Genomic DNA, 12,676 nt, shown 5'->3' on the forward strand with positions numbered 1-12,676 from the left:
AAAATTTGTAACCAAGGAAACTGTCATCTCGTCTGCCATTGGTTGATTCCACAACGCGAACCTCCTCGGCAACGCCCCCTGCTCCCGTAGCAACCAATCAGGAGTGCGCACTGCTTCCCCACATTCCCACTGACGTCATGCACGCTCGCATTGCCTGGGACTGCTGCCTGGTGGAGAGCAGGGAGCCAGCGGAGGGGTTGTCTTCTTCCTCTTCTTCCTCTTCTTCTTCACGACTGTAGCTCTCATGGAGGCGCGTTTCACTCTTCCACATGCATGGGACTACTGAAGACGACAGGACTTTAACCGATGAACTCACATGTTCCGATGTAGATCCCGAGCCAAAGCTCAGCCAGCGCAACAAAACAGTCCTCCTTAAGGTATTTAATTGCTTTTCTTTTTCTCTCTCTCTCTCTCTCTCGCTCTTTCACTAACTGCGGAATAATTGGGAGAAAACGTTTTGGGGGGGGGTATATAAACGCATCTGTGCGCGAGGCAGGAGAAGAGTATGGGACTGCTACTTGAACTCAGAAAGTGGTGAATGTTAGAGTTTAGAGAAAGTATTTGCTCTCTTTTTTTTTATTGCACAAGACAAAACTTCTTTAGGCTTCTTCGCAGCAGGAGAGAATCTAATACTACCCTAATCTGGTTCTTGTGACCGATTCACCGCCAACAAAGCGCACACCTTTTCACGAGAGACCTTCGATGCCGTGCCTATGTAACCACAGGGATGGAAACTTAGATGGCTATAGGATGCATACATGTTTCGGCGTTAGACACAAAAAAAAAACCCCTCACTTTTCTCAAAACAATGCCCTTGAAAGCGTGTTTTCTGAGCGGTGAATGAAAAGGCAGGTGAGCTTAAAGAGTGTGGGAATCTCTGGAATGCGAGGTCGCCGAGGGGCGGGGAGATCCAGACTCTCTCTGCCCCCCCACAAGATAAGCTTACCTTTTTTACCCTCACCGTCCACTCGCTACATTCAAACTACGCCATATTTAATTACCCTAATCTGCATTTTAAGTTAAGCAAAGGGGCGTTTCTTTTAACGTGAGCCTCGTTTGCTGCTTTGCACTGTGCGAGAAGCCTTTCAGGACCAGATGAACTCACCTTTATTGCACCGGTAAAATGACCTGACCTAATGCATTCAAGTGCAGCATTCTTGGTTAAGTAGCTGAGGTAGTTGTCTCAAATCCTTTGTCAGTCACTCAGGATTTATGCCCTTAGATAGCACATTACCATGTCCCACTTTGGTTTAAAAAGTGGGTCTGATTTTAAATGCACGGTAGTATATGTACCTCACATGCAGCCTAAAGCCCTTTGTTCAGTCTTTTAACTCATATTTCTAATAACCCAGTACTTGTCAATATGAACTGTCAGTAAAATCCCAGTTTGATTGCCATCATGATGGGAGTAGAGAATTTGGTCCCTGTGTGTTATGTTTAAGCCTGGCTAAAACCGATGCAGATATTCATTTTTTGCTTTGATGGATATTTCACCAAAGGTCGAGTCTCGTACTCCTTTTGTCACAGAAAAAGATGCTGGGAGCAGTGTTACAAGTATCTCCTGTTGCCATGTGTGGAAAGGTCATCTGCCTGCATCACTAATGTGACCACAGAGCAATGCAATTACAACATTTTCACCCACCAGTGGAAGTGTATATGAGATCATATGTGAACTCTCTCTCTCTCTCTCTCTCTCTCTCTCTCTCTCTCACACACACACACACACACACACACACACACACACACACACACACACACACACACACTCAAGAGGAATCTCTGGGTTACTCCCCTCGTGATTCACATTACTGCACAAGACACACACTGCCACACAGCTGACAACCATTGAGGGTGGTTTGCTGTGGAATAGAAAGAACAGCAGGATGGTGGTTTTATGAGTCCAACTCTCCCTCTGCTTTTGTTTTTTAGTAGTTTCTGTTTGTACTCTGAGCAGCAACGCTGTGTTTGGCACACGGAGAGAGGTTTTAGCAGGTCAGACGTTCAGCCAACCAGTTGTCAGTTTCATTTGTCATGCTGCAGGTTGTTTATCATTCCTGTTGTATAAGATGGTGATGCATGTTTGTGAAACTTTCTGTTGAATGCGGGTTCAACCTTGTGCCTCAACAAAACCACAAACGTGCTTGCAGGAGACCCTTTTGTGTGTTGGTGTGATTGTTTGACCCACTCGTCATGGTGAGTTCTTTTTAATGGGAACTGACAACAGTTGAATAGTTTAGCGCCTTTGGCGGGCCTCCCCTCCTTGTATGTTTTTTTCAACCCCTAATTCTGGCCCGACATCAAGGCTTAAGCTTTCACCCCAATGTTACATGTCAGATTTGTTTTTTTTCTGCTATGATCAAAAAAAATATTTTTTTCCCTCCTTCTTAAGAAAATAAAGTATTTCCAGTCTTCGTCACATGGAAACAACACGGTTATCTGCCTTGTGTGTACTTATATGCATGTGTGCATTTAAGTATCGACCTCTTCCCTCAGTCAGTCAAGAGAAGGCCAGCATCCCTTGCACAATTCAATAAGTCAAGTGTTGTTAAAAGTAGAGCTTTAACTGACTGTGTTACTCGGTTACAAACACATAAATGTATCTTTTATCATATTAATGTATTTATAACATAAACACAGGATTTATAGACACATAGATGTGAGCAGAAGTTATGATTGATCTTCTGCTAGATAATTTGAGAGTTTGCACTATGATGCAGACTTTTTCAAAAGTGTGTGAGATATTCAACAGATATGTTTGGGGGGGGTTCTCAGCTACTGTGGTGTGGCTCCACTGTGGGATGAAGATACTTCACAGTCGCAATCTACCAAAGAAAAGCGCTTTATTCGTCCTTTGGCGTGGAAAATCTTTTTTCATACAATCCCACCCCACATAGCTTCTTTCCATTCCACATTTGTATGGTGTGGTGTAAAGAGAGTTTATCTTGCTCTCCCTTGAGAACAAACCACACGTAGTAGAGTAGGGACTTTCCATTGTGAACTTGTAATCTTTGTTATATCACTCTAAAGACAGAATACAACAACGAGCAGACCACTGATTAAAAGATGATTCGTTCTTCATATCTCACATGTATTGTGAAGATTCAACACAGTATTAGTATGCAGGAGGGTTCCAAGCTAAACCGTTAATCATGAATTTGCAGTGTAGCACATCCTATGTTAGACGTGGTTTCCCATCATATGTAAAAATCAAACTCATTAAATAACCGTACTGCATGTATAGAGTGCATTCAGCCCTGCAATGGTTTCTGTGGATAAGCCTTGGCATGTGCGGCTGCTGGCTGATTGTTGACCTAACTGGATATGTAGATATATTCCTGAAAGAGCCCCAGATTTCATGCTTTGGTTGGAGGCCGGATAGCTAAAGATAATACAGAACGCAAAGCATGTCAGCGCTTCTAGAGATTAGGTGCACAATAGATTTTTGTCCGGTAAAATAGCCCTCCATAGGCCTGACGTGCTGAGTCTGAAAGACGCCCCCCTCTTCAGTTTCTGCTATGTGGACAGCAGCAGTGAAGGGACAGGGCTTTTCCACTGTTGGCTGCTCCACACGCAGCTTTACTACTAGAGTCTTCCTACTAGCTCATTGCTGAAACAATCCCATCTATCTAAGCCTATCTGGCTTCAGAATTACCTCAACAGGGCACATAATACCTTGTTGAATATTTCAAAGTGCTACTCACATTATCACCCCAGGCAAAAGCTCTCTCTTTACCGATGGCAAAGGGAGGAGTGGTACAGGAGTCCATCCAGGTGGAGTGCGTCACATAACAAATAAAAACACTACAGTTGCCTCTACAGTCCTAAAAACATGTCATGACCTAGATTGACGCTTAATGCTGAATAGTGATTTTTTTTTTGCCAGATGCCATACTGTACATAAGTAATTCAACAGACCTACATACTAAGCTTTTGTTTCAAATGAGAGCACTACTAGATGTTTCTACAGCAGCAACTACACATTATTTTTTGATTAGTCTATGAAATGTCAGAAAGTAGTTTCAAACAAAGTGGCCAACACAATTTCCCAAGATGACGATAATGTTTTGTCAGGATTATCATCTTGTCTATTACAATGATGTAAACAACCAACAAAACCTCTCACTAGGTAGGCTCGTACCAGTGAATGTTTGGCATTTTCTGCTCGATTGATGACTAAAACAATTTTCTTATTCTCAAACGTTGATTTATTTTCTGTAATTGACTTATTGTTTCGGTATATAAGCTACAAACACAAACGCAGGCTGTGTGCTTCTTGGTTTAGACTTTTTTTAAAACTCAAATGGCTTGTTTGTGGGATCAGGTATCACCCCAAAGTGGTATGTGAGTGCACGTGATGGCTGGATTTAGTCAGAAGGTGAAGGCATCTCCCCAATGTCAGGTTACATGACCGTGAGGGTTATGCCTGTTCCCAGACTGAACTGAAAACTGAAACAATCTGCAGGATTTGTCTGCCTCACCTGTTTCCATAAAACTCTGCCAAGAAGCAGAAGATTCACTTCTTAAATGTCAAGGCATTTAAAAGACTGCTACAAAGTAAAATTTACTCTGAAAAGGGAGGTGTTGACATTGGAAATGAACAAATACAGTTCAAGCACATGACATTTAAAATGGCATTTTATAGATCCTAAGTTTTGGATTTGGTTGTGAAGTTGTGAGGCAGGTTTGGGCCGTGTGATATCAAAGCTTTTACTTTTTTTTCTTTCTTTCTTTCTTTGTCAGAGTAACTTCATATAGTGACAACATCAAAGCTGAAACCTGTAGCCTTAAGGCATTGGTGCACAGATTGATACTAAACTTAAAAGAGTAAGACGATACTTTTTGATTTTTCCTTACTCTCTAGAGCAAAGCTTAGTTAGCAGATCTACTCGTGAAGCCCAGAATAACCAGCACTTTCTTCAAAATGCCTGTGTCAAGTGTTGATATTTCACAAGAGAAACTATGACTTCTATGCTACTAGCTTACAAGCCCATCCAACCTGTTAAAGGGCTTGTTTTTGTCTCAAGAAGAACTGTTTCTCTGGAACACAAAGTGCACTCTCCTCTGCATGCACCAGTAACCGTGAAAGATGCCAAGCCCTCTTATGTTTGGTTGGACATTCACTCCCAGGTGCTCACACATCATTTAAGATTTCCCATTGTAGCCAAATTAAACCCAGAAATGGTGAAAAACATTGCTCGCGTAGTGGAAGAGTTGCACTGTTTTGTGCCTACAGCAATAAGAAATGCTGTTTTGTCATTCATTGAATGTAAGAAAAAGCTTTGCAGAAGTATCTCCATGGGATGTGATGAACATGATGGCACCCACACTTGTAGTCTCTAGCACCCCAAGGATATAAATTCTAAGCAATGCCTCAAATAAAACCATACGTCCCTCTGCAGAACTGCAAAGTCATACACATCCTCTATGAATCATTACACAGTACAACTAAAGGAGAATTTATTTTACCAACTTGTGGGGTGTGATTTATTTTTTCAATTAAATCCCTTTTGATAGATTATCCATACGGTGCCATCTAACAGGAACCGTACATTCCTTCCGTACGCAGTGACATTGCAGTCGCAGATATTTGCCTTTTGTCAGTCTGTGTAAGACTTCCAGGAATTCTTCTTAAACTATGCCAATAAATTAAAAAAGTTTGAATATCCAATACAATGTGTACACTCACCTGAACTAAAGCATTTGTTTTTTAAAGGCCAGCTGAGTGCTGGTTGGCTGAACTGGCATTTCCTTAACTTCATTCCTTCTGTCTTTCTGCATCATGGTCCATTGCATGTCAGTGTCCTGGTGGTTAAGGTACAGGAATTGATTTTACACATTCCAGTTATTACTTTGGTATTACTTTAGTTTTCTAAGGTTTTTTATCAGTCATCAGTTGTGTTGTCCTAGTGTGTTGTGAGTACAGTCCTTAGCAATTTGACTGTTTTTGTCTAACTACTCAAATAGTCACTATTAAGTAAAGTAAGTCTTTATCAAGATGCATATGTTGTCATCTGTTATGGTTAGCATTGACTTATTGAGCATTTTAAAAACTTTAATAACAGGTACATCAAGTACAAGATCCAGTTCAACAGTAGCATGTTGGCTTTGGATTGCATATTGTAAAATAATTTGCAGTAACCATAAAAGTTGCAGCTGGTTTTGTTGGCTTTCATTTCCCTCTCTTGCTGGTATTTTCCATCTCTGCAACATCTCACATTTAAATTCCCACCACAAGGTAATTGCAAAATAATCAGTGTGCAGAACAAATCAATTCATCCTTTTATTTATTCACATTTTTATTTATTTTGGCTTCATTCTTCACTTCCAGATGAAAGCAAATGTGAGTTAATGTGAAGTTGATGTTAAAGAGGAGCTCAGATTAGGCCAATACTAGGCCACCTGTGGAAGGGACAGAATTATAGATGAGGTTTTCCCTTTCCCAGGACTTTGAGAGATCACTTTCCAACCTGCAGGCCAGAATAGTGGAGGCTAAAAGAAGTGGCAAATACCATGTTGGAGTGTAGGTTATTTCAGTCCATTTAAACCTTTAAGTTGACGGAAATAACCTACACTCAAATGCAGTTACTATGCAATTCTTGATTGACAGTTGACAAAAAAAGGGGGGTGGGGAGGGTGTATTGGATTATAATCGCATACCCCACTAACACGAAGACCAAAATTGTTGGACAGGTGGTGTGAGGTATTCTCAGATGCAGTGACTTAAGGGAAATGTCAAGGATCTGCCTGCTTGAGAAAAATTAGAGAGTAAAGGAAAGAGTTTGCCAACAAATATAATGATTGCAACACCCACATTCAGGATCCAAAATTTACTGCCAATAGCAGGTAAACTGAGAAAATGTACCAGCCAAAAATATTTTTTACTTGCCATAAAACTGCATCATTATTTAGCCAGGAACTCGGGGCTCCTGCATCATTCAGTCGCAAAAACACTGACCTCCTCCTGACTTTTCTCATCGTCTTCATATTTTCTTTTTGGTGTGTCAGGAATGTGTCGCCACTTCTCTGATAATATGTAACACAGATGCTTCTTCAAAAACGTAGACATTGTGTAGAACGTGCAAATAGTAGTAAGCTGCTTTGTTTGATTTGCTGACGTCACGATGGACAATGAAGGTCACATAAGTATCAGCCAGTACACAAAAAAACCCCAACAGCGATTATGTTGTGACTTCAAATTATTTACCAACCATCTGGCCGATGAACCCAAAAATTGCCAGCATGTGGTGCTTGGCAGGTGTTCATTTTGGACCCTGATCACATTTAGAGTACACAGTACTGATGGAATTGCAATGAAATGAAAGCTAAATCAGAAATCAGCCAAAATGACCACAGTATTTTTAATCACGTATATGCCATACCATACATTCTACAGTGGTAGTGGTAGTTGTGGGATGTTATAGTACCATAAAGTACTCGAAACTAGGGTCTGGTGATCAGACGAATATATCGAATTTGTGTATTTTTTCTTTTTTTTTTATGGTCTGCCATTGAAAAACAAGAGCTAGTGCTCTGCCACAGACTTACAGCAGCACTGTGAATTAGTGGTTTATTTTGAAGAGTTTGATGACATGGAGGAGACAGGCCAGGCCAGGACAGGAGAGACATGAAGTGAGAGAGGAGTGAGAGGGAGCTCGGGCATTGATGCTAACACACATGTGCTAATCACCGGTTGTTGGGCTGATGTTGGGCTGATGCTGGCCAATTGGAAAGTTTTAACTTATTGCCTAACAGCGCTTGAAACCATGCGTATTAATAGCACCATAACTTTGTGATCATCTGGTTTCACTATATTTCTGGTATAAAGTTTCTTCATGCAGTTATCAGTATCAGTTATCAGTAGCTGCACTCAAATTTGAATGGAGAGCACCACATTGGTGTATGACCCCTGCCCGTCCACTCCGAAGCACAGAGCACTGAGTAGGCTGTGCCAATGCAAATCAGATGTCACTAAGTGCATGGTCAGGCTTCATCTTATCCATCTCCCTCTTTAAGCTGGTTTCATAATACTTAAAATACAAGACAGGAAACCAGAGTTCCCTTTCTTGTTTTTTGTTTTTCTGAGTTCACCAAAGTTCAGAAGTTAGTCAGTGTTACGGCACAGATGAATTTAGTCTTTCAATCTCAATAATTTAGTTTTTGGTGAACAACATTTTTACCAAGATTGGAAGCTAGAGGACCAATAGTGTATTTGTAACGATGTAGAGCCTGGAGCTTGTCAATTAAAATAAAAAGAAGAGTAGGTTTGTGCCAATATTAAATCATTGTCTTTACATCCTAAAGAGAATCTAGCTCTGGTCACTTTCAAAGATGCATTTCGCACCTCCTTCAAATCTTTCTTAATCGAATTGAACATAACAATCTAGGGAGATTAAGACTCTGTGAATGTGACTGTCAATCTGTTATCAATCACATTTTAATATGAAGGTGTGCAGAACAGCTACAGTGATTGCTTTTCTTAGTCATATTGCAGGTGTTTGGTTTTGTTTTAAATGAGATGCATTTCAACAGACAGCATGCTGACAGGGATGTTCGAGGGCTTGTGAGGTTGGTGTTGTCTTAAAGCAACATGTCTCATATTGCTATGATTTGAAGTAGCATGAGTGATCAGTTGAGACAGGAATCTGATAGGGGTTAGGTATGTATTGCTGTCATTGTAATTTAATATAAAGACTTGAGCTTTCTGATGAACTGTTGATTTATACTTTAAATGATAATATAATATATATTTTATGTAGGGAAGGTACATTTAGGTGTTCTTGCATTAAATCTTCTTTATTTAATAGTTCATGTTTGTCAGAAAATTCAGAACACACCTTACATACCTTGACCAGGCGAGGCTTCTTCAGTGTTTACCTTGTAATGGTATATATATGTAATTTACCCAAATGTTGGATGAAGAATGTACAAACAGGAAGTCATCTCAAGCTTCATTTCAACCTTTAGATCTGAAAGACAAAATAAGACAGATTTTCGACTTAAACTGGAAAGGCCTCGCCAGAATCTCCATGTCATCCTCCATGTTTACTTCCCCTTTGTGTCTATTCATTTCATGCCTGTGTACATACTCATAAACTAAGGAATTAAAGAAGTTTTAGCATTTCCAGCTGTTTTACATGCTTTTAACGTGGGGAAATACAATTATATAGCTGAAATATGTTCACCATCTTTGGGACTCATATAAAAACCATGGAATAAGAGCTTCCAGCCAACATGATAACACAACTAGACATGAACAAAACTGAAATGGATAGGGGTCATATTTATAATCTATTTCTCACACACTTGTGCACATGAAGTGTATATTAATATGTCAGAGCAAGGTGTATGTATGACAGTAAATGTAGAAGCCATCATTCTTTTATTTCCCAATTCATCACAACAAATCTACAAAATTGTCCTTTTTATGAAGATGCAGTCAGCTAAGCTAAATTTATACAACTCATAGCTTGAGATTGATTATTTTTCTGGGGGCAGTTCATCTCTTGCTGTAATCAGTCTTAATAAAAGGTGCTGAGTGAGCTCAGTTATTCACCTCAGAGACACCTTACATTGAGAGAGTCAGGACACTGCCAATAGCCGAGCATTTGTTATGCTAATTTTCCTTTTCAATTTTCCCCATTCGGTTTATCTCGGTATTTCTGTCAAACCTCTTTGAGTCCTCAAATCTAAACATGATCATTTGATAACCATCTGATATGCTCAGCAGTTTGGAAATGTTTGACACAGCAAACACAGTGTGTAGGGTTGATAACACTGCAGCATTGATTAAACGCATTTTTAACTGAACTGTTAAATGAAGTTCAATTATGAATGTCCCAAGACACGATCAAATTCTTTTATTCAACTTTGTGAGTTAGCCTAGCGGATAAAATCCTTGTCTTGTGCCACATCTGTTACACAGAGTTTATTGGACTTCTCTAGAGATGTATAGAGCATTATGCTATAATTCCTTCTTGGGAGGCACCGCTGCTTGTTGTGTTTACATTGTAATTGTATGCAGAAAGGCATTAGGGTGTTAAATGCATTCGTCTTACAGTGTGTGACAGGATGAAGCGAGTCTGTCTAGCAGAAACTCTGATTCTATTTAAGGGATTTACATGCAATCAGAATAATTTATGTCCTGTTCTGTCACAACATATTAGTGGTTGTGACATGTTGGAAACAGCTGAGGAAACTTCAGTTGAGCATCTCTGCTCCCCATTAGTTGAGGTACTGTTGTGAGGAAATGGTGTACAGGGTGAATGATTGTTATAGGAAGTTGTTCACGGAAAGTTAGTCTTGTGGGGTTTTTTTTTACTGCTGCACAGTGCAAACCTGGATTTGGTCTGCAGTCATCTTCCCCATGTCCTTTTTGAGTAAACATATCTTGCAAGATAAAGTGCAGCTCGGGGAGTAATACGCCGTGTGTCATTGCGTTTGTGTGTTGTAAAATGACTGTGTTTCCTGCCTGTATCAGAGACAAGCCCTGCCCTGTGGATACACATGCTCAGATAGGCCTCGGGTTATTGCAACATTTATCGGGGTGAGGTTCAAGGTGTGAGGTAGGCATGGGTGCAGCTTCTGAATGATTTACTTTGCATCTGCACTTTGTCGAGAAGGTGGAGGAGATGCTGTCGGACTATTGTCTCCACTCCATACAGCCTCACACCTCGTTTAATCCTACATCAACAGAAGAAAAGGTATGTGTCTATTTAAAGGAGGCTCTCGTTCTTTGTAGTTGATTCAGGGTAATGATTGATAGAGTGAGTGCATGTGAGACCGTTTCTACTCTGGAAAGTAGACATTCCTTTGCTGTTGGGTGTGTCAATATGAGCAAAGCAGTTTTTAAGCAGTTGAGAGCAGCAGAAAATGAAACATCTAGGGATCTAATAATAACTTCTTGTGTTTTTGCTACTGGCAAGTCCATCATGCGCAGAGAATTTGTCATCCTCCTCTAAAGAATTTTCCACGAGTGACACCTACAGTACTGAGAGGTCACATGCGGACACTTAGCACTGTCTTAGGTAAAGGTTAACCAGTGACGTGCTGTATGTATAGGACCATCGGTATATTTGTGTTGCCCATATTCTCAAATCTGCTCAGAGCAATTACTTTGTCAGAGCCTCCTAACAGTCAGCACTTCCCTAACCACGTGTTTAGCTTAATAGTGTGTGCAGTAGGGGATTTCAGAAATGTTGCTGTAAAAACATAATGCTGCTGTTGTGAATGCTTTCTGAGCTGTTTCCCTCCTTTTGTCTTCATTCTGTGGATTTATTGAGGCTGAAATATATTATTGCTCATCTTGGTGAATTCTGATAAATTATACTTGACCACAAATGTTAGTTTTATTCAGGGAAGTCAATAAACTGTTCGAAAAAAGCAATTAAGTATTGTGTGTCTTTTGGGGACGTTTTTGCAGCTGCTGAGAGATTAGCGGTGGCTGTATTTCTCCTCACAAAGATTTCACATGCTACATAATGCTGCTAGGTCACTCTAGATAAGTTATAAGCAACCATGTGCCACAGGGGCCCCGAGAGCATGTGGGTTTTCATTAAAAATTCACCCGATGATTTCACTGATCAGCCCCCTCCTGCACAACTTGAAGTTAATCAGTGAACACCTAATTTGGTCCTTTGGTTTGGATGAATACCTGCACGTCTTTGTGCTGTTCAAGTTTCCCCTCTTCTTCGTTATAATGCAGTTTTGTCATATATTTAGTCTTTTATCAAAAAAATAAATATTGCACTTGGCCATATTGCAGTTTCAATGATATTTTTAATTAATTGTGCAGCCATACTTTGACCACTTCATGGTTGTTTCAGACATCCTTGGCTCACTGCACACAATGTAGCTCTTACAAGTGGGTATTTTGCAAGTTTAATAGATTGCCAAGTTTGGTTGTGTATGTGTATATGTGTGTTTTAAGAAGATAGGTAATTGACTGTTACTTATCACTTCTTTTGTCCCCAAAAAGAGGTGTAGTAGCCTGTTGTAGGTTGTTGTGCTGTTGGAGAACTCTCTGCTCTGTTTGTGCTGTAGATTTCCCGGCCCTTTTTAGCTCAGCAAGTCAGCGCAATCAGCATCTGAACTGTTATTTTTCCAAGACTCCCTGCAATTGAAATTCAGGCTAATGTATAATTATTTCTCGGCACATCTCCATTTGTCTGCGTTGAATGTCTGTGACCTGGTGTCATTAGCCCTCCCAAAGACAAATTTTCCTGCCTGCTGACTGGCAGACAATGGATCTTTTGACTTACAGGAACACTGCATGCACTCAGGTGGCAGCAGTTTATATCTTCTTGAAGTAAAATTGAGAAATAAAAGAATGCATCAGTCAATGCATTTACTTTCAGTTAAGTCACCTGATTGCTGTCAGATTCCTGCAGTAGCCTGATTTCTTAAATGTCATGTAAGCAATGAGGAATTAAGAGAAGACACGGTTAGATTTCTTTGCTGGAGAATCCTGATCTCCCAGCTACGTATGTGTTTAACCAGGTTTTTTTTTTTTTTAATAAGCAGACATGACATGACATGACAGACTTCAGAATCAGACAGGTTATCTCACTGTGGCAGCAGTGCAGTCGCATGAAAGGATAGATCACTACTCATGATGGTTTGTACTTGAATCCAAAATAATCACGTTGAAGGTCAGGCTATAACAGAAATGGAAATGAAT

The 12,676-nt window shown here is 40.2% G+C and overlaps 1 protein-coding gene across 3 annotated transcripts in view; it reads left to right on the forward strand.

The window, feature by feature from the left end:
• Positions 1–142: 142 nt before the first annotated feature.
• Positions 143–12,676, forward strand: part of LOC127365831 (plakophilin-4) — a 76,497-nt gene continuing 63,963 nt past the window's right edge. The window contains exon 1 of one of the 3 annotated variants that reach the window (XM_051404352.1): positions 143–377. In XM_051404352.1, coding sequence (XP_051260312.1) covers positions 270–377 — 108 coding nt within the window. In that variant the 5' untranslated portion in view covers positions 143–269. Of the gene's footprint in view, positions 378–10,541; positions 10,701–12,676 lie in introns of those variants that run through there. The other 2 variants (XM_051404347.1, XM_051404348.1) reach the window with 2 other exon arrangements.

Source organism: Dicentrarchus labrax, unplaced genomic scaffold (assembly GCF_905237075.1).
Source record: "Dicentrarchus labrax unplaced genomic scaffold, dlabrax2021, whole genome shotgun sequence".
NCBI lineage: Eukaryota > Metazoa > Chordata > Actinopteri > Moronidae > Dicentrarchus > Dicentrarchus labrax.